At 29.6% G+C, this 25442-nt stretch overlaps 1 protein-coding gene across 1 annotated transcript in view; it reads right to left on the bottom strand.

The window, feature by feature from the left end:
• The window catches only part of Ack-like (activated Cdc42 kinase-like), a 30556-nt gene extending 7350 nt beyond the window's left edge, over nt 1-23206 (bottom strand). The window contains exons 1-9 of the mRNA XM_018544025.1: nt 22823-23206; nt 18794-18924; nt 16663-16752; nt 14055-14288; nt 12702-13391; nt 10154-10396; nt 8680-8795; nt 7113-7343; nt 1847-3973 (exon numbers count right to left, since the gene is read on the bottom strand). Coding sequence (XP_018399527.1) covers nt 1847-3973; nt 7113-7343; nt 8680-8795; nt 10154-10396; nt 12702-13391; nt 14055-14288; nt 16663-16752; nt 18794-18797 — 3735 coding nt within the window. The 5' untranslated portion in view covers nt 18798-18924; nt 22823-23206. The remainder of the gene's footprint in view (nt 1-1846; nt 3974-7112; nt 7344-8679; nt 8796-10153; nt 10397-12701; nt 13392-14054; nt 14289-16662; nt 16753-18793; nt 18925-22822) is intronic.
• Between the last annotated feature and the right edge of the window lie 2236 nt (nt 23207-25442).

Genomic DNA, 25442 nt, shown 5'->3' with positions numbered 1-25442 from the left:
TTATTGGAAACATGTTTCAGACAAAGTTATAGAGTTTAAAAAGATTTATTTATTGATCTTATTAGTTTAATCTTGGATGACGTCGCCAATGTCAAGTTAAGGTTAAAGAGAATTTTTTTAATGGAACACCCTATTTTTTATTTCAAAATCTAATATTTGATGTCAAGAGCTTTTCAAAATAATAGAGTTTATTTTCATTATACTTTTTAGATTATAGGGTTTGAAAGTTATATTGCCACCGTTAGCATTACCCAAGATATTCAATCGATGGCTAAAATCTCTTGAATATTGTTCAAGGTCATGCCCTGGATAATATTTGTTAAGATCAAAGCTATTGGAGACTGCTTCTCTTATTTTCATTTTCATGTAAAAATGAATTTTTAGTACAAAAAATATAACGTATATGTATAATTATATAATATTTTTGTAATACCTTTGTAAAGGATGTAAGTATATTATAACGTATATAATATTTAAAAATCAGAGACGTTTATTTTTTTCTAAACATTACTAATAAAAAACTGCGACAATCGATCCCGATCTCCCCTATCTTTTTGTATATCTATATCTAGACGTAAAATATAGCATCTGAGTTGTCTTTTAGATACACTATTAAATAGATTTTCAGAAAAGCATGTTTTGAAGACCATTTTTTTTATCTGACTATTACTGTCATTAGTGATATCATATAGATTTGCGTACATATGTAAGTTGCTTGGCGTAAGCCAGGTCAAATTAATCCAGCGTAGTTTTGCACTCGCATCGTGTCAAGGCAGCACCATGTCAGGACAGTATCATGTCAGGGCAGCACTAGAACCGTGTCAGTGCATATGTATCGAATGTGCTATAAGTTATATACATTTACTTATATATTATATTGTAGCAGAACTTTTTAGAACGTTCCGCATATGCTAGGATGGGCTAGTGTTCATATCGCATGCTTCTATCTATTCCACTTGCAATGCACAATATGATACGGCGCATGTACTTCCGTGAATAGTAGCACTAGTTGAAGGCTTTTGGCCCATCCGTACTACGTGAGTTGGATCTCCTTCTGTTATTCATTATAATTCACTATGATTGGTTTTACATACATGGATCCATAAGAAATCATAATCAAGAATCAATCTTATTAAAAAATTTTACAACAGCTGTGAAGTTGCTATCTGTGATAAACGCAGCCATTAACATTATGTGTGTTTATGCATATTACCATTATTGTAATAGAAATAATTTCAAAGTTATATGTACTCAAGATATTTTCAAAATATCTCAGTATCTGTGTGTATCTACATACATCTTAATTTGTGTATCTGTATCTAGATAGATTTTTACGCGCGCGCGCGTGTGTGTGTAAATACATTTGAAAGTATCTTCTTATCCATCATTGTTTGTAATTATGTACTGACTATTAAAGAGAAGAAAGAAAAAATAGCATCTGTCTATTTTTTTTTACAAGTGTTTTAAAGCGGCCTTATTTTGTTTAAATTCTCTTTATTTACAAATACCAAAATGTTATTTCCTGCTCTTGTGATATTACAATTTCAATATGGCCACGACTAATCAGGAGCTTTCATATATATGTAAAATAATAAAATCAATCTAATTTAATTATTAATTATTTAATCACTGCGAGTTTAAGTACATATGTTATATACTAATATATATATATATATATTACTTAAATATATAAAGGTAACATGCATACGTAATATAACACTTACTAATCACTTTACGAAATTGTTTAGATTCAATATACAGAAAAGATTCACACATCTGGATCAGGATTGAAATTAAATTTGTTTTGAAAACTTTAAGGAGCAGGAGAAGGAGGAAATGTCAACATGTCGGTTGTGATTTCGGGATACTCGGAGCTCGTATCTGAATCAAAATCAGAATTACTAGTAAATGTCAAGCTAGAGCTCGGTGCACTTTCTGGCCAAGAAAGTAAATTATTTTTGGAAGGGAACGGCGGCGATAGCGAATTCAAAAAACTCGTTGACGGCGGCGGTGACTTTCCGCAAAGCTCAACTGTAGACAATCCTTTGGCGGAGTCAGGATGCAAAAATGAGATTCTATTTTTAAAGTTCAAGCGTAGACTATGAGGAACTTTCTTGTGTCTGCGTTTATAACGCAAACGGCTCCTAATATCTGTTTCTGAATGCGAAATCGAGTCGGAGTCCTCACTGGAATCATTTGTAGGATGAAAAGATCTACGTATATTTTTTATTGAAGGTTTTCTACTTTCCGACAAGGATGATGTCCTATATCGGTAAATGGTGGCATCAGATAATTTCTCCGCGAGCATATTCAATTTCGGTAGCTCCATTCTAGCAGGATCATTCTGATATAATTTTGGCGGTTCCAAAATGTGTTGATGTAAAGTTGGACTCGTTGACGAGTTTGATATTTTAATTAAATTCAATTTTGCATTAATCGATGATTGATTTTGCAATGGAATGTTCAAGTCCAAATGCTTAGGTTTTTGAATTGGTATATTTAAGCTTTGCAGAGGTGTTTGAGATGGCGCAGATAAATCCAGATTCCTTATATTAGAGACCAGTGACTTTGGCAAAGCTGTTTCTAAATTTTTCGAATTTTGCGCGATATTCTTGCCCAATTGTATCATGTTTTGTGTTAACTTACTCAAACCCAAGTTTAAACCGTGAGTTTTTTTAGAATCTAAATAATTTTTTACACTTTCTAAACCAGAAATTTCACGTTGATATTTTTTAGCTAAGAGCTTACTATTAAGTTCTACTTGACTGGCTTCGGCATCAGATTTCCGTCTAAGACGTTGAAAATTTGCTCGTAAACTTTCAGAGCTGCTATATATGGGAGATTCCTTTTTCTCTATTTCAGTGATGAATATAGGATTGTTAGATATTACAAACGGAAAGCTCTCGTGGCCGTTCTGGTTTTGTTCAAATTTGCGAAAACTTTGTACGTTTGTTTTTAATGTCTCTGTATTACTCCTTGGGCTATCCGAGCTACTCATCTTCATGTTAGTCTTAATACTATCCGATAAACCACGGACGGTGTTCACGTCTTGACTAGATTGTCTAGGCATAAAAGTCATTTTAGCGGCTCTAGATTTCGACAAATTAATTTTTTTGGTAAAATTTGTGATGTTTATTTTTGTAGAGTCAGTAAAGGTAATAGGAATTTTCGGTCGTGTACCAAGATCTAAGTTAGTCGTCTTCTCTCTCACTACATCAAACTTGTCCGGCTTATTATGAGAAGATTCAAAGTTTACCGTATCTTCTTTCAAAATATCAACATTTTCATCAGACCGCGCTTCGAAATGCATAATATTACAATCGTTTAGTCCACAATTACTTGATTTATTTTGTAATGCTTGATTAGATTTAACAATGACCGGTGAATTCTGTTCTTGAATGTTCGAAGAATAAGTCAATTTACTAGGCTGTTCCAAATTATTAATTTTAACATATTTTTTTTCCAATTTTTCTTCCCCACAATATAGCTTCTCGTTATTTGCGCTAGTGCATTCTAAAGTAATTTCATCATCGCAATATTTTGGCTGTTCAAAATAACGTTCGACATAACTGGTAGATACTCTCTTCATCTGGTGTGAAAAATCGTAGTTCAAATTTTCTATATTGAATTTTTTATCGTTCTGATGACGGACACTTAATTTAATGTCCACATCAGAGATGCCATCGCATTTTAGATCTCTTCTATTATGATCTCTTCTATTTTCATTCTCCCAAAATTTAGTTGATTTTATTAAATTTTCCTTTGTTGCAGCCTTATCTAATATATGTTCATTCAAATCAATATCTATGTACGAAGTCCAAGCACTCGGCTTTGTTAATAACTCTCGCGATTTCGCGAAACAAAATTCTGCTGATGCCTTGTCCCACAAAGGAAGTTTTAAGGTTGATGGAGCACCAAGAGATTCTATACTAGATACCGTAGATGAAAGAGATTGCAAGCTCGAGCATAACCACTTTATGCAATACATAAAAATTTAATGAGGATAGTATGCAAGGAATGAGTGAAAATCAATAGTAATTTTGATAGCAATTTTGATACATTTTGGTATAAATCAAACATAGTACATGCAAGTGTATCGCATAAAGCAAATACATAATGTATACATATAACATTTCACAATTGACAAAAATGTTAGTTTGCATTTTTTTTTATCATCACATTAAATAAAATTCCATTTATGATGCAGTTAAAAATTTAATATGAAATTATAAATAACAAAAGATACAAAAATAAATAACAAATAATGAGAGGAAAGGGTTAGAGAAAAAGTGATATTAGTTGATGTTGTGAGTGTATAAGCATTAGATTAAAAAACTTAAGATACTATCAATCTTGAAGTATATACAGGTTGGAACACATAAAACAAAATATCGAATCCATTGCTCTTAAGCATAAAATATGACAGTAGTTAAAGTTACATGATTTATATATGGAGGAATATCGTGCTCTCTTACTTCAAAAGTGATACTCGAAAAACGTGATTTTCAAGTTATAATCATAAATAAATTAAGTAGATACAATAAATAAATTAATATAACTTCATAAAAAAATTGTTAAAACTGCTTCAAAAATTTTTATATAAAAAAATTGTAAAACGAAAATATCAAAATGTCATTAAAAAAAGGTGGAAAACTATTCTTGACTTGACAAAAAATTATCAATTAATCAAATAATACCTGCAAAAAGAATATATTCTTGATAGAATATAATTAAATTAAATTAACGAGAAGGTTTTAAATGTGTGTGTGTGTGTGTGTAAAAAGAATTGGAATACCTATAGAATATATACAAATATATATGTATGTTTTTTTATATTTATCTTATAAATTTTTTTTTTTAAAACGCACAAACATCTAGTGCATGGTTTTATATAGGCATTAATTTCTAATTATTTTTATATACCTATTCTTGATGTCAGAAATATATTCTTTAGCCTTATATATATATTTATATGTATTATATATATAATATATTATATATTAATTCTTTTAGTGTCACTTTTAAAACAAGAGAACGACATTATAAATACTGCTTTCTTCAAAATCATTGAATCTTCTAAGTTAATTTCTCTTGTAATCAAGCTACATGATCATTTAATATATGATTATATTTTAAAGAGAATTTTAAGATAAATTTAGTTGGTACATAATAACTTTACTTAAAGTAGATAGCAAGCAAAAAATATTTTCAATCTAATATAATAAATATACGAAAGTAACAATTAAATAAATTTCTTAAAATATTTTGTAATGTTTGTTTTACACCTTTAATCTCGAGAATTACACGATTCTTTCCTTTTATCATTAACATAAAAATAAGAAAAAAATAAATATTTTTTATTATCTAGTTAAATAACAAAATTTCCTTGTCGGAGGTTATTAGTAGATTGGTAGAGGAATACTGATCAATTAATAAACGGTGATAGCATAAACTTTAAATACCGGGAATATTATTCAATGTTTTTTTGGTAGATTTAATATCTTCTTATTTTGCAAATATAACACATCACTCAAGTCCCAGGCCTGACATAATAGATGACGCACTAATAACAAATCTATATGAGATTTTTAGAAAGTACTAAACCTTCAAACATACGTGTCAAAATTTTAGCTCAATCGGACCTTTACTTTACAAGTTACAGTAATTTAAGTAACGCTACTTTTGTCGAATTTGGGCGATCAGAGCGTTCAGCATCATTTGTGTTTTTACGACCGCGTTTAAAGTCAACATACCACCTCTTAACTGTTGTTTCCGACGGAGCAGAATTCGAATAACACTTATCAAGTCATTGCTTTGATCAATGAGTCAAGAACTATGACATATTAAAGTTTTAGCCAATTTCACCGAGGGCCAAAATCCTATGATTTTGTGCGGAGTCCTTTTAAGTATGTACAATTATTTCTATCCAAATTGTGAAAAAAAACGACTTTCACAAACTGATCGAATAGTCGAATTATCCGACAAGATGGTCCGATTGGATAGGATTGATAATAAACGGTAGTTTATAATATTGAATTTATCTTAAAATTCTCTTTGATAAAAGTATTCAAAAAACATATACCTCCATTTTATAAAATGGCTTAGAAAATTCGAAGACAATTTTGAGAAAATAATTTTTTCTTCCTTTATGTACTGAATAACTTTCATTATTATCATTTTTATATATATTTAAATACAACAAAAATGTTCTAATACTTTGTATCACATTACCACTCTGTATATAATTACAATAATAATAATAATCTATACTATGTTTTTTATTTAACAAGAATTAACTTTGTTTTATAATAGCTTCGAAATTATTTCAAATGTGTATGTAATATACAATTATTTTCATAATTTTGTAATAAATAATTATTTCAAATGCGCACGCGTGCGCATGTATGTATGTGAAGACAGGAGGAAGAGGGGAGGATGGAAGTGTGTGTGTGTGTGTGTGTGTGTGTGTGTGTGTGTGTGTGTGTGTGTGAGAGAGAGAGAGAGAGAGAGAGAGAGAGAGTGTGTGTGTGTGTGTGTGTGTTGTTACTTTGTTAATGATGCACTGTAATTTTTTCTAGTCAAGCCAAACTAATAGTCGTATATTATAATCTTACAGTATCCATAAAAAATTTGATTAAAAATTTTTTGTAGGATTCTATGTATTGAAATACTGTTAAACAAAAAGTTTAACAGTGTGTGTACATAACGTTTTGTATTGTTTTAATATTTATTTCTAAGAGTAAAAGAAGGACTATCTTTAATATTCCATGATTTGAAAAAACAATATATCAATTCGTATCAAATGATAAAGCTAAACATTACCTAAAATATAAACCTTCTTAATGATTTAAAAATGTCTTCCTCTTTTTATTACTTTTACTATAAAATTTCCGTTGCTTAGCATATTATTGTTTCATATTTTCAAATTACCAAATAATTTTGCAAAATTTCCAATAATAATAAAAAATTATAATAAATACATATATATTTTGACATTGCTAGTATGAAATAAATGAGAATATGTAATGAAAATATCTTTCTAATTTTTGTGTTTTCTTTTGTTGTATGAACCTTTTAATATATCTTGATGAAACAAGAACTGTTTTATGTACCTGTATATCGGGTATACTGGCAGCTTCTTCGGAAAAGTGTCGTCTATCTGGTTTAGGGCTGTGCTGATGTGGCAATTTAAAAGAGAATTTCCTACGCCTTGAAGGACTGGCAGGTGTACGGGGCGACTCCGGAGGATGTTCAAGATCTGTCATAGAACGTGCTGTCAATTCCTGTGCCATAGCAATAGCTGAGTAAAGAGTTTTCTGATCGGCAGCTGAGATAGGCTTCACCTAGACAAGATAAACTTTTATTATTTCTGTTATATCAACGTTGTAAATTAATATTTCAACGTGATGATTTCCTTTTCTTTACAATTCCTTACAAATATCAACTTATACATATATTACACAAGTTGTGCGTGGGTTATGAATGGATTAAGAAATATTGTAAACTAAGTCCCCTTCTTGGCTATTTTTGTAAAATTGAAGTGAAATAAAAATTCTTCTAAAAATATATTACACAGTTTATTTATATTAAGAACATATCTAACAACGTTATATATGTATAATATTTGGTAAAACTTTTCCTTTACATAGTCAGCCCCAAATGACTTCTGAGTGACCTTCAAGAAGGTCAAGGTACTGTTAAAAATAACCTGATCTAACTCATTTGTTGGTGTGAGCTAACTCTCGCTTCGCGTAAAAAGTCGAAACCCATGTGCAACAGTACAATCATGAAAGTGTGTTCGTATGTATAAAAATTGTTTCGTTGATAACTTCAACGAATAACGAGCGATGGAAAAGATCAATGACCTTGATCTTCTTGAGATCACTTGGAAGTCATTTGGAGCTGACCATGTAAAGAGAAAGTTTTATATATCTAATATTTTGATTATAAATTATTGAGTCTATTAAGATTTTATTCTTTATTTTTCATTTGCCCTTATTCTAATATATATATATTGTTTTATACACATAGAGCCTTATAATTTATTATTTTTATATACGCGGGCGAAACGATGCGTAGTTATCATAAGTATTTTAAATTTACCTTTGCTTTCATTAGATATCAGTATATGTATACATCATATATGATGTAAATACGTGTCATTAAATTTTTTGTAGAAGCTATTTTTATAAATTTTCATCACGCGTGCACGTAATGTGCCTTATACCGCAACGCTTTTGCGTGCGGTAAATAGTCAATACCTCAAGTACTCGCTTCGTTCGTGCGCTCGCGCCCGGCCGCGCTATAAACAACTATCTTCCACCGTTACACAATGTACTATTATCATCGTTTTAAATGTAACATTGAGAATGATGACCCGATCGGAGTCAAAACGTATGTATTATTTATTTATTTATATTAAATTTCTTTGTTACGTTATTTATACATATGGTTATTATTTTTTAAATTTGAACTGATTGTTATTACTGGCTCTTTGCCTTTATTCTAATATATATTGTTTCATTTTTCAATTCTTTCTAACAAATCATATGAATATAAAGGAAAAGAATATTAAAAAATATCGCAAATAATAATGAAAAAAGTATAACATTAGATAATATACAATATAAACTTAGTGTCATAAATAATAAAAAGTTATTGTACATTTATTGGACTCACGGTGGCTTGCTTTTTTTTATTACATTGTTTTGCTTGAATTTCCCTCAGTTCGTTTCTTGCATTGCTTGATTCATGTTCAATGGATAAAGAATGGCCAGGTGGAGGAGGGGAAGAGCCTACAAAAAACGTAATATATAATACAAAATGATCCATATAATACAAAATATACGAAAATATAATACAAAATGATCTATCACGATTACATGAAATATTATCTTGAATTACTTTTTCGAGAACAATTGTCTCACTGTTATAAGACTGATAAAATAATACGAAAAAAATGCTTTCAAATCAGTTTTTTGGAAGTAAATTTTAAAAGTATTTTTGTTTTTCTTTTTAAGGATCTTCCCTACACACTACAGTTATTTTGGATTGTGATATCAGAAGCAAGATACATTTAAAATTCTTGCAAACCATACTAAAATGTATTTTTTAATAAAACATTTGCAGTCAAAAATAGATTTGTTAAATATGTGCATTAAATACTCTGTATGTGCTTCGGTAATCCATAAATAACCATAAAGGATGATTAGAAGGATTGCAAGATGAAGATAGCAAAGTAATATGGAAAATGTCTCTTTTTTTAAATTTTTAACATAATTGAAATGAGCTAGATAGAAAAAAAAACGCTGGAACAGATCGAAGGAGCACACATGTCCAATGTATTTAACAGGGAATGATAACATGTCGAGAAAGGAGGGAGGGAGCGGCAGAAGAAGAGAAAGAGAGAAGAGAAGGAGATATAATTTATTCTTTTCTGAAATAAAAAAAGCTTTCGATAAATTTAACAAATGCAAATATTGTTGTATTGAAAAATATTACATTTCTACTTTAGTTATGCAAGAATTTTCATTAGTGTTTTTTCATTTCTGATGTTATAAATCTGAAGAGATGATGAGGAAGGCATTTATGCAATAATTAATTACCAGTAGTTTTCTAGATAAAATTTGGAAAATGTTTTTTACGTTATTTTCAATACAAAATTGATATAGAATAAATGAATAATAAAACTTCATAATCCTCATGGAAAGATCCCAATGGATTTGACAATTTATAGTTTACATGATCCTAATGAAGTTATCATTGTCGCAATTTGATCCTCATTGAGCCAACTTGATTTATTTTAACGGTAGAGACCGTCGGAACGTAAAAAAATAAGCGATTGCCATCGCTATTATACAACCATGCACCGGTCAATTCCTAGGTTGCAAAATATTATATTTAAATGTTACTCAGCATGTTGCTGCTAAAGACAAGATGTTGCTTGCCTAGGTAGATGTATCTATAGCATTTTGTATGGTGAATTAGAAGACACTATATATATTCATGAAGTAACTAGAAGGATAAATGATAGAACGATAATGATCTCTTTAATTAGAGGTTGAAATAAGTTTAATTAATTTTAAAGAAATTTGAAAAGTACTTCCTTCATTGAGAAACATACGTTATAACATAGAATATTTCTCAATCTTGCTTTTACCTAATGATCTGAACATTTGATCCATTTCTGCCAAAAGACTTGGACCAAAATCAAAATTTAATGTCTTATCAAATTTTAATGGACTATCTTGGTTTTCTTCATCACTGATTTCGTGGTATTCATGGTCAGCTCCAAGAGTATCAATATTACTGCCTATATTGGATGTCATAGCTTGTTTGTTTGCATTGTTGCCTGTAGCATGGCATATCTCCGAATTCATATCAGACCATAGGCTCTCTATATTAAAAATAAACATATAATATAACAAATTTTCAAAATAATACAAGGTTGATTATCAAAATTAAATATAACTAATACATATTTAACCAATATTTTATGCTTTTAAATCATTTTCTTACTCATAAATTTTACCTATTTCATAAAATTAACCGTAAACATACATATTACTTTTATAAATAAACCTATAAATACAGAGTATAAAGACCATAGCAATAATTAAATAAATTCTTGATTATGAATCAACGCCGTTTTAATTTGATCTTCACTGTAACGTATATTGCTCTACACACATAACATCTATTTGCGTTTGGAAATGTACGATTCGTGATGTAATCTCCTTTGCATTAGAAATTTAGATATGTAAGTCATTTTTCATTTTATTGAACTAATGATAACCTATTATAAAAAGATCAAAACGTATATTTTGTTATAATAATAATATCAATATTTTTTTAAGTGTAAATATTATTAACACATTAAAGATCTTGGCTTCTTAGCTTTGTATATATACATATATATATTTTTTATTATTTAAGTTCTTAAGATTATTTTGAGATGAAAATTATAATACCAAAATTATGACAGTTTTTAAATAATAAGCATTAAAAGTTAACGAAAGATTAATTACCATCTAAAGTTCGTGCGAAAATATAGACTGTATTCTGAAACTTACTAGTATTGAAAACCTATAGTGCACGTGACAAAAACGACAGGTTTTCAATACTGACATTAAATTTTGGAACATAGCTGGAACAACGTCAATACCAAATACATTTAAACACACAAACTTCAGGCGATTAGCTAACTTTAAATACATATAATTTAAATGATTACAATATGGTAAGTACATATATAGCACATATATGTAGGAACCGCGGTACGAGCGATGCGAGACTTAACGTATGCGCACTGCGCAAATCAGTCAAAACTGTGGTGTGAGCGAAGAGTAACATAACAGTCAAAAAGAATATGGCTGATTACCACTGATATACTGAATTGTACCTTATGATCTTTTCAATTATTACATTATACATTTATTCAATATACCGTTTTATTTCTCGTTAACTGTTTCCTTCCACTACCACATCCTACATATACAATAATTCACAATGAATTATTTAAAAAGCATCAAGATCCAGCTTCAACTGTTAGGGTTAGTATATTTTATTTCTTATATAATTTAAAAACTCTGTTATAGCTTCAACATTTTCATATTGAAATTTTCATCTCTAAATGTGATCTCAGGAATCTACCTTTAAACATTGTTACGGTCTTTATTTCGACACTCTGTATATGCAATCAATATAATTTGATAATTATTTACAATAAGGGCTTTTCCAAATTCGTTCTCTTTCTTTTGCAACTTATTGATAACAATCTTTATTACGATTCTAATGATCAATCGAGAAAAGTCGAAGGTAATCTACCTGTCTTTTAACTGTTTATAGTAAGAATAAAAATGGAAGCCTCCTTCAACGATCTTGATATACATATATTGTCACAGTCATAACCATGAGTGACCTTGAGCAAGTTTAATCATTAATCGTTACTCATTTCAAAGTTAACAAAAGAAGTTTAAGACATAATTCTTATTTCTGCTATATGTATATAATACAATACTAACAAGGGAAGTTTCACAACTGTCCAGAACCGATTTGATTCTCCATGTAACATGTTGTTAAACATGAAGATCTAAGACACATTTTTTTATACGTGCGCTAACTTATGTTTAAGGGATGAAACACACCTTCGACAAATAACGGTATTTCTCATTCGAGCCAAATATCCTCAGAAATTTAATAAAAGATGGAAACAATTTTTTTAAACAAAGTTGTGCAGTTTCGAATTTGGCTCGAAAGAGAAATACCGTTATCTTTCGAAGGAGTTTGACCCCTTAAACATGAATTAGTGCACACATATAATCAAGTACGTGTCTCTTAGATTTTCATGTTTAACAACATATTACATGAAGAATCAAATCAATTCCGGTTGTGAAACTTCCCTTTGTAAGTACCATATCATACTTCCTCCTGCTTACGCAAGGATTTTCCAAGCAAAATAAAAATCTATCATCCCACTTCGCCCCTGTTTAAATTTTTACTTAAAAATAAATAGTTAAAGGAATAGGTAGATTACATTAGTTGATTATCACTGTTGAAGTCGCAATAAAGATTTTTATCAAGATTGCAAAAAAATTATAATTTGAACAAGGCTGTATTATAAATAATTACCAATTTTATTTTGTAAAATAATTCTGCTCTCTTTATGAAAAGATTATTAAAATAAAAGATAAAATATGTACCATGTTTACTTTCAGTTTCTTGTTGCATGCTTCCACTTTCTGTTGTCAATTCCCTATTTATGTCTACGCTTCCTGTATTCTGAGTTGAAATTTGACTAAAATTATCAGTTGCATCCTCCTGCGGTTTGTATGGCGTCACAACTTGACGAGGCAAATGCGGATATTTTCCAAGAAAACTAATGTCACCAAAATATGCTCCATCTAAACCTACGTGACCAGTATGCTTAAGATCGCCTTGAGGTGACGATATCATGTCCGTTCGAATTTTTCTACGTTGTGAGGAGAAAGCATTTTTACCATCTCCCCGTGTAAATTCACCCGGTTTATTACTAGGTAAATTAGAACCAAGATATGCGATTGTGTGAGCTGGATTGAAGAATCCCGTTTTGCCGTTATTTAGAACACCCTTCCACAAAGTATTACTGCTACCTTTGTCCAGAACTGTGATTATATCGCTCTGTCTATAAACGAGCTGACCTGGTTCGGTGCTATCTTGGACTGCCTGCACTTGCTCAGGTTTCAGATCAGGTAATAAATTAATCAATTCGGAAAATTTGGGTCTTTTTGAGGGTTCATGTTGCCAACATTGTTGCATCAAAGTAAAATAATCTTTTGGACAGCACTCTGGTTGTTCTAATCTTTGAAAATTTGGTTCGTCTATTGCTTCAAGAATTTGATGACCGGTTAGTGCTGCCCAAGGCTGAAATCCGTAACTAAACATCTCATATAACGTTACTCCATATGCCCACACATCACTCGCTGAGGTAAATTTCAAATAAGATATGCATTCAGGTGCGCACCACGCAATAGGCAGCTTCAAATTAACATTGAAATTGGTTTGATAATAATCTTTACCCACTCCTAAAGCGCGTGATAATCCAAAATCCGATATTTTGACTTTGTTCTTGGAAAACACAAGGATATTTCTGGCAGCAAGATCACGATGTATCAATCTTTTTGCTTCCAGATATTGCATTCCGTCAGCGATTTGTACAGCGAAATCACACAACGATAAAACAGGAAAACTTGCACGCAGACTGGGTTCCTTAAGGCATTCCAATAATGAACGCAGTGGAGCTAATTCTGTAACAAGCATCAATGAGTTCGTATCAAGCACGACGCCATATAGTCTCACAATATGCTCATGATCAATCGCATGCATGATCGCAGCTTCTTTCAAAAATTCTATGGGATTGTTCTGCATCCTCTCGCGTGACAGACATTTAATGGCAACTTGTATCCTTTCTCCATCATTAGTCCATACTCCTTGCTGTACGACTCCAAATTCACCGGTCCCAAGTTCTTTATTCACGATAATTGCATCAGCAGGAATCATGTGTTTATTGGGAACACGTATTACTGATGATTTGTTCTGTCTTTCTTCTGGCAACATACCGAGAACACCAGATGACTGCTCTTCGCGTTTTGACAGCAGCATTTTCTTAAATTTGGATAAATAGTTTTGAGGAAAATGCTTCTGGAAGTATTTTTTCAGACGACGCATCTCCGGTTTGCTCATTCCTATCGCACTTAAATCTTCTTCTGTCACATATTTCAATTGCGCTGTTGTTTGCACCTTCAAGTCCCCTAATTAAAAATGTTTATGTTATTAAATATATCTTAATAGATATTCCAATAAGTAATTATAAATACATAAATATTTAAATTGGTGTACAGAACTATAAGAAAAATTGTATATAAATTGCTGATAACTTTAACTTTTTAAGAGGGGGGAGGATTGAAGAAAATATTAGTCTTTAAAAAGTTAAAATTATAAGTAATTTTACGATCTCTATTACATCATGAACTAAAGGTGCTATTTTACGGAGATATGCATATATCCAGATATTATCTCCAATAGTTCGATTTACCGAACTATGAGATATGTACATTGAATACGTGAAAGACCAGCAAGGACTTCAAAATGCATTAATTTTATAAGCACTATAACAATTAGTAATTAATTTTATAAGTAATAAATGAATAACATTTATAATAAGTAATCATGTATTAAACAATCAAATGTTTTTATAACTAGTAATTTTATATGAATTTAAAAAATAAATTTGTAGAACTTTTTTTTTAATGTAACTTGTAATCTCGTATAAATTATCCCAGCTTTCGTACATATAAAGTACAAAATCGCCAAAGCATGAAACCTCAGACTCTCGGAATTAATATAGCGAATAGTCTGTGGACAACAATATATGTGTCATTGTCTAATCTGTTTTGATACTATTTGCGAATTTATATTCCCGCATATTTATGTTAAATTCGTGTCATTTTGAATCGCCCTTTATTTCAGGTATCAACTAAATTATTTTTCTAATTTTTTAATCTCTGAAAAAAATAAGTATTTATCTCAATACATACAAATTATTTATATTCAAAACATTTATAAACTCAGCGTTACCAACAAAGACTAGCTGTCAACATGCAATATATTTCAAAATTTCACATTTAAATCGTGACCACCAAAATGTTATCTTCGGATTTTTATCTTTTGACTTGTTTTATATTAATTTGTTGTTTGTCTGATGGTGGTCCTTTATTTCTTTAATACAACTTTATCTTGTTAATCATGGATTTGTCGATTAACGTCTTGTCGTTTGCACATGACCTACCAACCATGTGGATTTGATTGTTTGACGTTGAGAGTGACCACTTTTCTACAGATCCATGTCTTTTATGTGAATTTACTACTGAAGATGGCCCGGATGTTAGGCCGAAACGTATAGTATTTTATATATGACATTTTTTTGATTGTTAACGAGAATATATATTGTTTTTTGTGATTTCGCATTGATAACAGCGAGTTTACTCTCATTAGCCTATTTATTCTTTGTATTTGAAATTTTCGAGAGTCGATTTTTATATTTAATTTTTTCAAAATTTCAAATTGTATTCCGATTTTTCATGTTTCATGATCATGACAATGTAGGAGTTTGTGACGAGATATTAAAATCTGAATTTTCTCCCCGCTGTTTTCAATTATAGGTACTAATGAAAGTGGGAAAAATATCTGGATACATAAACCTTTGTGAAATCGTACTTTAAAAAAACTAAATATCTGCAACGTCTATAGACGTCATAAAATTAATTACTTTCTTTTATATAATAAATACTATTAAATATTATTTGAAAATATAATTTTCATAAAACTGCAAAAAAAAAGGGATTAACCACCGATGACCTTGTCACATGTTGTCAAGGTCATAATTCTGAGTAACCTTTAACAAGTTTTAGCTGTCACACGTTATTTGTTTTAAAGTTATTAACAAAAAAAGTTGATAACTTTCACTATTTTGCATAAAAAGCCGAATGATTCTAGATAGAGGAGAGGTATAAGGTGAATCAACTAAGAGAATACGACTTTCCACGCTAAGCGATTCTCACCTCCCCCTATTATACAGCACATGACTTTCTAGACGAAGTGATTTCTATCCCATTTTCTCCCCTACTACGGGGCGAACGACTTTTCATACAAGCGAGTCTCATCTCACTATCTTTCTGCCAAAAGGCACACAACTTTCCACGCAAAAAATATCATCCTACCTCCTCACTGCCAAGGGTCGTTTGATTTTGACATGGAGGAGGGAGAGATAGGATGGAAAGTCAGATGCTTCTTAACAGAAGGGTAGTAAAATGAACTCATTTCAGGTGGAAAATCATGCGCCTTTTGTCAAGATTGAAATAGGGTGAAACTCGCTTTACGTGGAAAATCGTGTGTCTCTTGGTAGGGCGGAAGTGGTGCGAGATCATGTAGAAAGTTGAACGTTCCTAAGTAGAGGATTGCATAGAATAGTACTTAATATTACAGTATATTAACAGAAATGTTAGTAACAAAAAAAGTTTAAGAATTAGTGTCCCCGACAATCTTTGAAAGTTTGTCGGTTGAATTTCCAAATACCCTGTAGTATATTTCTAATTATTCAATGATATAAATGAAAATAAATAATACCTCGAATACCGGGATAATACTGTTGTAACTCAGCTTCCATAAGAAACTCGTAAAGGCCAGGTCCATTGCGAGACATTCCACCTTGTATATCTAGAATTAAAATCAATCTAAATATAATAAATGAATTTTTATGATTTGTCCTCCATATATTTCTTAACTTTCATAACGTGAGTATCTATGAATAATCATACAAAATGGAAAGTAAAGAAAATTTAAATAAGAAGAAGTCTAATTTTTTATTGATATTAAAAATAATATCAAATAATCTAATAACTCAAATTATTAAGAATATTTCTGTTGTAATTTAAGTTGGCACAAACTGTTGATGGGAGTTACGCACGAAATTGGGTATGTTAAGTTAGCACCCCAACTATAGTACTCAGGAGTTCTAATTAGAGTTCCCACTTCCTTTTGACGAGATGAAGAGTTCCCTACAGTTAATAACAAGAGTATCGCTCAATAAATATTTTTATTACATTTTTTAAAAATGGGGTGCTAACTTTTTATCGAATTTCGAGGTGGAATAGTTCTAAGCGGCTTAATAGCTTCAATTTGCGATTGCCTAGAGTTCCTGATATGTAAAAAAATTTTTCAAATAATAAAAAAAAAATAAAAAATTTTTGAAAAATTAATTTTTAGATACAATAGTTCTGATGATAATTTCTGCTTTTTTTTGACGATACGAAAAGTTCTCTATGATTTTTAATGACATATGCGCTTAATAATCATTTTTTAATAATTTTTTAAAAATGGGGTTTTAACTTTTTAACGAAATTCAAGGTCGCATAGTTCTCTGATCAGCTTAACAGAAGTATTTTGTGAATACCTAGAGTTCTTGTATAATAAAAAACATTTTTGAAGAATAATAAAGTTTAAAAAAAATAGTAGAAATCTTTGAAAATTTTTTGAGAGTACCGAGTAGTTCTGAGTTGCGTTTCTTATAGTTCTCGACGAGTCCTATCAAAAACTATTAGGTGCAAAAGCGATTGAACCAACGGTTTGCAAGATACAGCGACATTTGTCAGAAGATCAACAATTTTTAGACTGAGTATATCTCAGAAACCGTTGGTTCAATCGCTTTTACACCTAATAGTTTTCGATAGGACTCGTCGAGAACTATAAAGAAACACTACTCAGAACTACTCGATACTTTAAAAAAATTTTTCAAAGATTTCTACTATTTTTTTAAATTTTATTATTCTTCAAAAATGTTTTTTATGTATCAAGAACTCTAGGTATTCACAAAATAGTCCTGTTATGCTGATCAGAACTATGCGACCTTGAATTTCGTTAAAAAGTTAGCACCCCATTTTTAAAAAATTATTAAAAAATGATTATTAAGCGCATATGTCATCAAAAATCATAGAGAACTCTTCGTATCGTCAAAAAGAAGCAGGAATTATCATCAGAACTATTGTATCTAAAAATTAATTTTTCAAAAATTTTTAATTTTTTTTTTAATATTCGAAAATTTTTTTACATATCAGGAACTCTAGGCAATCGTAAATTGAAGCTATTAAGCCGCTCAGAACTATTCCATCTCGAAATTCGATAAAAAGTTAGTACCCCATTTAAAAAAAATTTTTAAAGAAGTTTATTAAGTGGAACTCTTGTTATTAACTATAGGGAACTCTTCGTCTCGTCAAAAGGAAGTGGGAACTCTAATCAGAACTCCTGAGTACTATAGTTGGGGTGCTAACTTAACACATCCCAACAAAATGAGAAGAATCTTATGAACACTTGTAAATAATGTATATGTCAGTAATGAATTTGTTTTGTTATCCGTTAATTTAAAAGAGTTTATTAATTATAACTACATTGCGAATCAACAATTATTATTAGACTTGCTGGATTTAAGATAAAACAATTAACTTTCCAATGTGTTCTGATTTCAAGTGATCGGATAACCTGTATATCTACACCGCAAATGACATGATCAGTTAATCCAACCTTTAACTCCTGCTGACTCTTATCAATTAACTTGAATTTAACAGACAGATTCATATATATCCTAATGCATCCATGCAATTTATCCTAAATCAAAATCAAAACTCAGTACGAGCTAATTATTATTGAGCTTCTACTTTGAAGTCACTAGGAACTACAAGATGCAGCTTAATAAATTTCTCACCCATTTTATGTTGTTTCAGAGAGATACAAGATTTTTCTTCCTTGTGATACGAGATACAACGAGCCACTGCTATTGTCTTATTCTATAGTGATGATTTGTTTTCCGTTATCTTTTTCAGTGCATTATTTTGCCTTAAATCATTATCATTGCTTTAAATCTTTATTTTTGTTATTTCATCATACATTATGACCGATGTAAACCTGGCCTCCAACTTTAACAAAAATGAAAATGAATACCGCAGTGTAGCGTGTTTGTACTTCGTTTGTACCTGTTTATATCACTTGTTATTTCATTTCAGAGAGTAAAAAAATCAGTGAAAGAATGGTTAACGTGCAAAAATAAAGTTTTTTAATTTCATTTATGCTATTCGAAGAATTGTTTATACACATTTGTATCTCAATTGTTTTCATTTGTCCCTCAAAGACTTAAGAGATGCAACATTTTTTCAATGTTTGAAAACGTTTTAAAAGAGTAAATCAATTACTTTAAAAGATATCAAAAAGCGACCAACGGTTTTTTGAAAGAGAATTGTTTGTACTCCTTTATAGACATATATAAATCTCTATTTATGTTAATTTTTTTGTACCTCAAAAAGTTCGAAAATATTGCACTTTTTAATTATAGAGCAACTCATATATATATATATAAGACTTGACCATTTTCCAAGATATCGAAAAGCAATCAATGGTGTTCGAAAGAGAATCGTTTGTATCCGTTTATGCCTCTTTTGTGTTTTCATTTGCATCTTAAATGATTCGAAGATACGTTTTAATTTATATCGATATCTTTCAAAATGTCTAGTCGCTTTTTAATATTTTTCAAAATAGCTAATTTACCTTTTTAATGCTTTCAAAACATTTAAAAAACGTATCTCCGAACACTTTGAAGAAAAAAATGAAAATAAAAAAAGTACAAACGATTCTTTTTCCAACGCTGTTAGTCGCTTTCGTAACGGTCCGCACGATTTTTTAGATAATTAACTTCCGATAATTAAAAAAAAAAGGTTGAAAGGTGATTATCCATCTATTTCATGCGGGTTACAATATGTAATAAAAAAAAAAAAAATTTATTTTGTTGAAAAAGTCAAGATTATCTTGAATTTTTTAAATAGCACGATACAATTTTTTTCTATAATATTGTAAGAATCTTCTAAAAATATAGACGAATTCAACGCACTAACGAGATTATTATTTTCACTGATATTTTATTGAATTTATTGATATATATAGACCTATATAGACAGTTGCCCAGCCCATAATGCACGAATAGTTCAAAATTATCTTCAGGATATCTTTCGAAATAGTATATTATAAGTACATATGAATTAGTCCGATGGTCGGTACGTTCTGCGGATTTATCTCTGATGAATTTTTTCTTATGAGAACATTTGAAATCTTTTGTATATCAAACATCAATAAATAATATTTAAGATCTTCGAGGAAGAATAATTACAGCTTGTTCAACTTTTGATCAAAATAGTATAATAGCTGCTACGCATAGTAATTTATTAAAAAGAGCAGAATTTTGTGTTGCAGAAGGAGAAAAGCAATTTAAACATTTGCTTACACAAGTTACGGTTTTTCTTTATTAGTTTATGTTTATAATACTGCAAATTTTTGATATTAAATACCAATAAAATCAATAAAATTTGTTCACATAAGTTATAATAAGTTCACGCAAGTATTTCTTTATTAATGAATATTTGTGATAAATATTATGGGTCTATGTATATCAATAAAATCAATAAAACATTAATGAAAGTGGCAATTTCGATAGTGCGTTGAATTTGTCTTAAAGATCCCTACAATATTATAGAAAAAAATTGTATGATGCTATTTAAAAAAAATTAAGTGACCTTAACTTTTTTAATAAAAAAATTTTTTTTAATTTTCTTATCGCATGTTGTAGCCCGCATGAAATAGATAGATAATCACCTTTTAACCTATTTTTTTAATTATTGGAAGTTTCTAAAAAATCGTGCGGACCGTTACGCTGAACAACCTATATTGTGAATTGATTAGATTCTCAGTACAACTCTAACATTGAAAAGCATTTTTTGAACCTTTTGAGGTACAAACGAAAACAAAAGAAGTACAAACGGGTACAAATAATTCTTTTTTGAATGCCATTCGATGCTTTACGATATCAAAGACAGCTAAGTGAATGCTTGCTATTTTTTTCTTTTACTTATTTTATTAACTTTGAGGTACAAACAAAATAACAATGATATAAACAGATATAAACAAAACTATAATAGCGCTACGGTATGCACTTTAATTTTTGATAAAGTTGGACGCAAATTCACATAAGTTTTCTCAACGTAAGCATAAGGCTTTAATGCGTAAATAATATATTTATATATAAGGCAATAAAATTTAAAGACAATTATATATTTTCTACATTATAAATAGGACATAATTCAGAATCAAAACGAGAAATTTTTTAATAATCATTATAGGCACATAAAAAAATAGAGAAAAAGAAGAAAAGGTAAAAAGATCGCGCATATAAGACAAAGATATTTATAATCAATGTAGATCGCCAAATGGCTAAACGAAACAAGAAATTGATAACACGTGCGCGGTTTGAAATACATAAACAGTTATTTAAACAAACATATTCATCATATGAATAATATAATTAACACGTTATTATATTTTTGGTAAGAATTAATATAAAAATATTACTAAGTAGAAAGTAATATACAAATACTCAATTTTTCATTTCAATTTTATTATAATACATATGATATATCTAGTACATTATACAGTAGTGAGGCCAAATATAAAAATGCAACACTCAAACATGTTTATTGTATAAGAAAATTATAAATACGTTAGATAAGAAAATTTTGGTGTGGCACCTCCCAACTACTCTTTCAAAATGTACAATTAATATAACAGCGTAAATAAAAGAGGAACTTTATTGTAAAATTTAAAAGATTATCAGTCACACTACTGTATAATGTACTAAATATATGTATAATAAAAAAATTAAAACGAAAAATTGAGTATTTGCATTTTGCTTCAAAAATTCAAAATAATAAAAAATTAAGGATTATCTTATTTTAAACTTTATTAAGCCTTTAATTTGTAATTTAAATCTTTTATAATATTATTCTTATTAATTATGTATATTATTAGTATTTACTAATGTTATATCAATTTCATTAATGTTAGATACTGAATAAATATTATTTTATACACTTTGAACCTTTTTCATTTAATTTTCTTAAACATTTTTTATGGAAATGGAAGATTAAAAAATGAATATTCATCTGTTTCATATAGGCTAAATATGCGATAAAAAAATTTTTTTTAAATTTATTTCATAAAAAAAGTCAAGATTATCTTAAATTTTTTAAATATCACCATACAATTTCTTTCCATAATATTGTAAAGGTTTTCAAGATGAATTCAACGTACTATCAAGAAAGACACTTTTATTGATGTTTTATTGATTTTATTGATACACATGAATACCTCATATGAATACTTATAACATGATTTCTAAAGATATCCTGAAGATAATGTCGAACTATTCGTGCATACATGAATTAAGCAACCTTAAATTGCTAAACTAGTGTTTGCTAGTCTTTCTAAATGGATATTTATGATAGATATGTGTATATCAATAAAATGAATAAAACATTAATAGAAGTAACATTGTCGATAGTTCAATTCGTCTTGAAGATCTCTATATTATGGGAAAAAATTGTATATATGGTACTATTTAAAAAATTCAAGATGATCTTCACTTTTTTAATAAAAAATAAAAATTTTTTTACTGCATATTGTAGCCCACATGAACAGATAAATATTCACCTTAAACCTTCCTTTTTAACTGTCGCAAGTATTTAAAAAACCGTGCTGATCGTTACATTGAGCACTCTATATCTATATATACAGGAGAAACAAAATGAGCAATGACTGCAAGATAAACAAAAAGAAACAGTAGAAAGATATAGAAAGCAAATAGGTTACAGAACTCAAGATTAGTATTACTTGTTCATCGACGTATATATCTTACAATTTCGTCGAAATTTTCAAATGACGAAAAAGCCTTTTCTCTTGTTTATAAATTACTTTCTTCCTTTTTTTTTTTGCTCCAAAGATTCGATGCAGTAGTTGTCTCCTTTTCCACTTTTTTAAAACATAATTTCGTTTCGTCTCGATCAGTTTTAACGAGAATAACGAGATCTGGTTTCGTCGCAGCTTTGACGCTTCACAATTCCTTCATTCTGTACACCGATCATTGCATGAATAGACACTAGATATTTATAATAGAATACAGTGGTAGAAAAACTACGCCGCGTAGTCACTATGTATTACAAAAACCTACAGCACACAGAACTACAGGCAGAATACAGCACTGTAGTATCACAGAGAAACCTGAGAGCAGCCATCCCGGCCTTTTTGCTTCAACCAGCTTCAACTCTCCATACACTAGCGCACCAACGTCCATTTCCGAGATACAGGAACTACGTTTAACTTTTGTGACACGTCGATAAAGACTGAGGTTACCGATAATACCGATGAAATACTATTATGCCGGCACGAGAGAAGTGTGAATGACATAAATAATATAGAACCAGACAGAAACCTGACTAACCTGAGAGAGGTCATGAAGACCTTTCAGCAGTGTAATCGCAAAATGCCTTGTGCACTACCGTTCTGTAAAGAAGTGGATGTAAACTTTACAACAATTGGGTCTATTTTTCGTTCCTGCACTGTCTGAACCAGTACGCACGGTGCAATAAGTTAAAGTGAAACAAATACATGATTTACCACGCAGTAGGCCGTTTTTGTTCAACTTTATATGCAAATTTCTCTTACACACTCTTGACTCCGCCTTTCGAATGGTTAAAGATTACATTCTAATTCGAGTATTTTGCAGTTTGTGCCATCTCCTTGTAAGTACAAAAAGTTTCTGCTAACCAGTTTCTTTATACTTTTATTTTCCAAATTATTGTAAACACAGACAATATAAATAAGAAGGAATCATATTGGATCTTATGTTATATACGCAACTAATAATTGTAGGAATTAAAGGCATACAAATTATTATGCATCGTCATCGACGTACTATCATATCTTTTTATATTTTTTTTTTACATTTTTTTCTATTACACAATATATTTTTAACCTAAAAAAAGAAACACAGGAAGTCACATTATAGGTTTTTCTTATAATGTATAACAATTGAAAATATTATTCGCTTCAATTCCCTTGAATTTCGAAATAAAAAATTATTTTGATTAAAACATGTTTCAAAAATATTCAAAAATAATGCGATATACATTTGATTTTAATTCTCGTCATTTCTTGGTTCCTAAATCTCTAGTGCAAAATATGTACTTGCATATATAATATAATAAAATAAGATTAATTCATTTAACAATAATGACTGTTAAAAAAAATAAATAAAATTTAAGAAGTCTCGAAGTGTTATTGAAATAATTTGATAATATTCATGTTTATCGGTAATCCTTTTAATCCCCTTGATTTTTATCTATGTATTGTCAGTATCATGATCCTGAATAACATTCAAAAGATGTATCAGTATTAATTATAATAATGATTTTAATATACTTTCGACATTGCTAATTTAATATTTATAGCATGCACATAATTAGATATAAGTACACTCAATAGCAAAATTACACCATCACTTGTCCCCCAAAAATAGGCAAATTTCAAAAGAGTGTAACTTCGTGAAAAATGATAAAAAAATTGTAAAAAGCATTCTAATACTTGAAATCCCTATTTTCGAAAATGGTAATTGATATTTTGATTTGATTAATTCTTTACGAAGTTATGCGGACACAAATGAAAGTGCGTCAAATCTCAAAAATTTTTACTAACTTTGAAAAGTTCCATGGCGTGAATTAATCGTATAAAAATTCGGTTTACAGCATTCAAAAGCGTGAACCTTAATTTTCTTTTTTGTTGAACTCTGTACGATTTTTTTTCACTGAGTTATTCTGTTTAACTTATTCTATTTAACTTATTCTATTTAATATTATTATTTAACGTTGAAGTAAAAATGATCCTTTCTTCTGATATTAAATGACTTCACTTTTGTTAAAAAACTGCAGGCAAACTTCAAGATGTAATAAAATAACTTCATCAAGAATCGTATCGATGTTTAAAAAAACCATTTTTAAGCTTAAAATTTTTACTTTTGATACTGGTTTCAAAAAACGGTATTACTAATATTTCGTGAAGTTACACAAATATAAGTGAAGATGCGTCAAACCTCAAAATTTTTTATGAAATTTGAAAAGTTCCACGACACGAACTAAAAATTCTGCACAAATGCGATTTACAACATTTAAAAGCGCGAATCTTTACTTTTAATTTATCTTTTCGTTGAGCTCTGTAGGATTTTTTTTCACCGAGTTATTCAACATTGAAGCAAAAGTGGTCCTTTTTGCTTTAATGTTGATTAACGTAATTTTCATTTTTGTACTTTATTGTTATTTATTTTACGTTGTATTTATTCACTTGCTTAATGTAGATATTGTTCAAAATGTTGATCTGTTGCAGCAGTGCAAGCATTCAGTACGTACACTCACAGAAAATATTTCTATGTTCAATGCTGTTACTTCAAGATCTAGCATAAAATAAGATTGACATAAAGCCAATTA

This window comes from Cyphomyrmex costatus, unplaced genomic scaffold (assembly GCF_001594065.2).
Source record: "Cyphomyrmex costatus isolate MS0001 unplaced genomic scaffold, Ccosl1.0 scaffold413, whole genome shotgun sequence".
NCBI lineage: Eukaryota > Metazoa > Arthropoda > Insecta > Hymenoptera > Formicidae > Cyphomyrmex > Cyphomyrmex costatus.
This window is presented reverse-complemented; position numbering and strand designations above follow the sequence as displayed.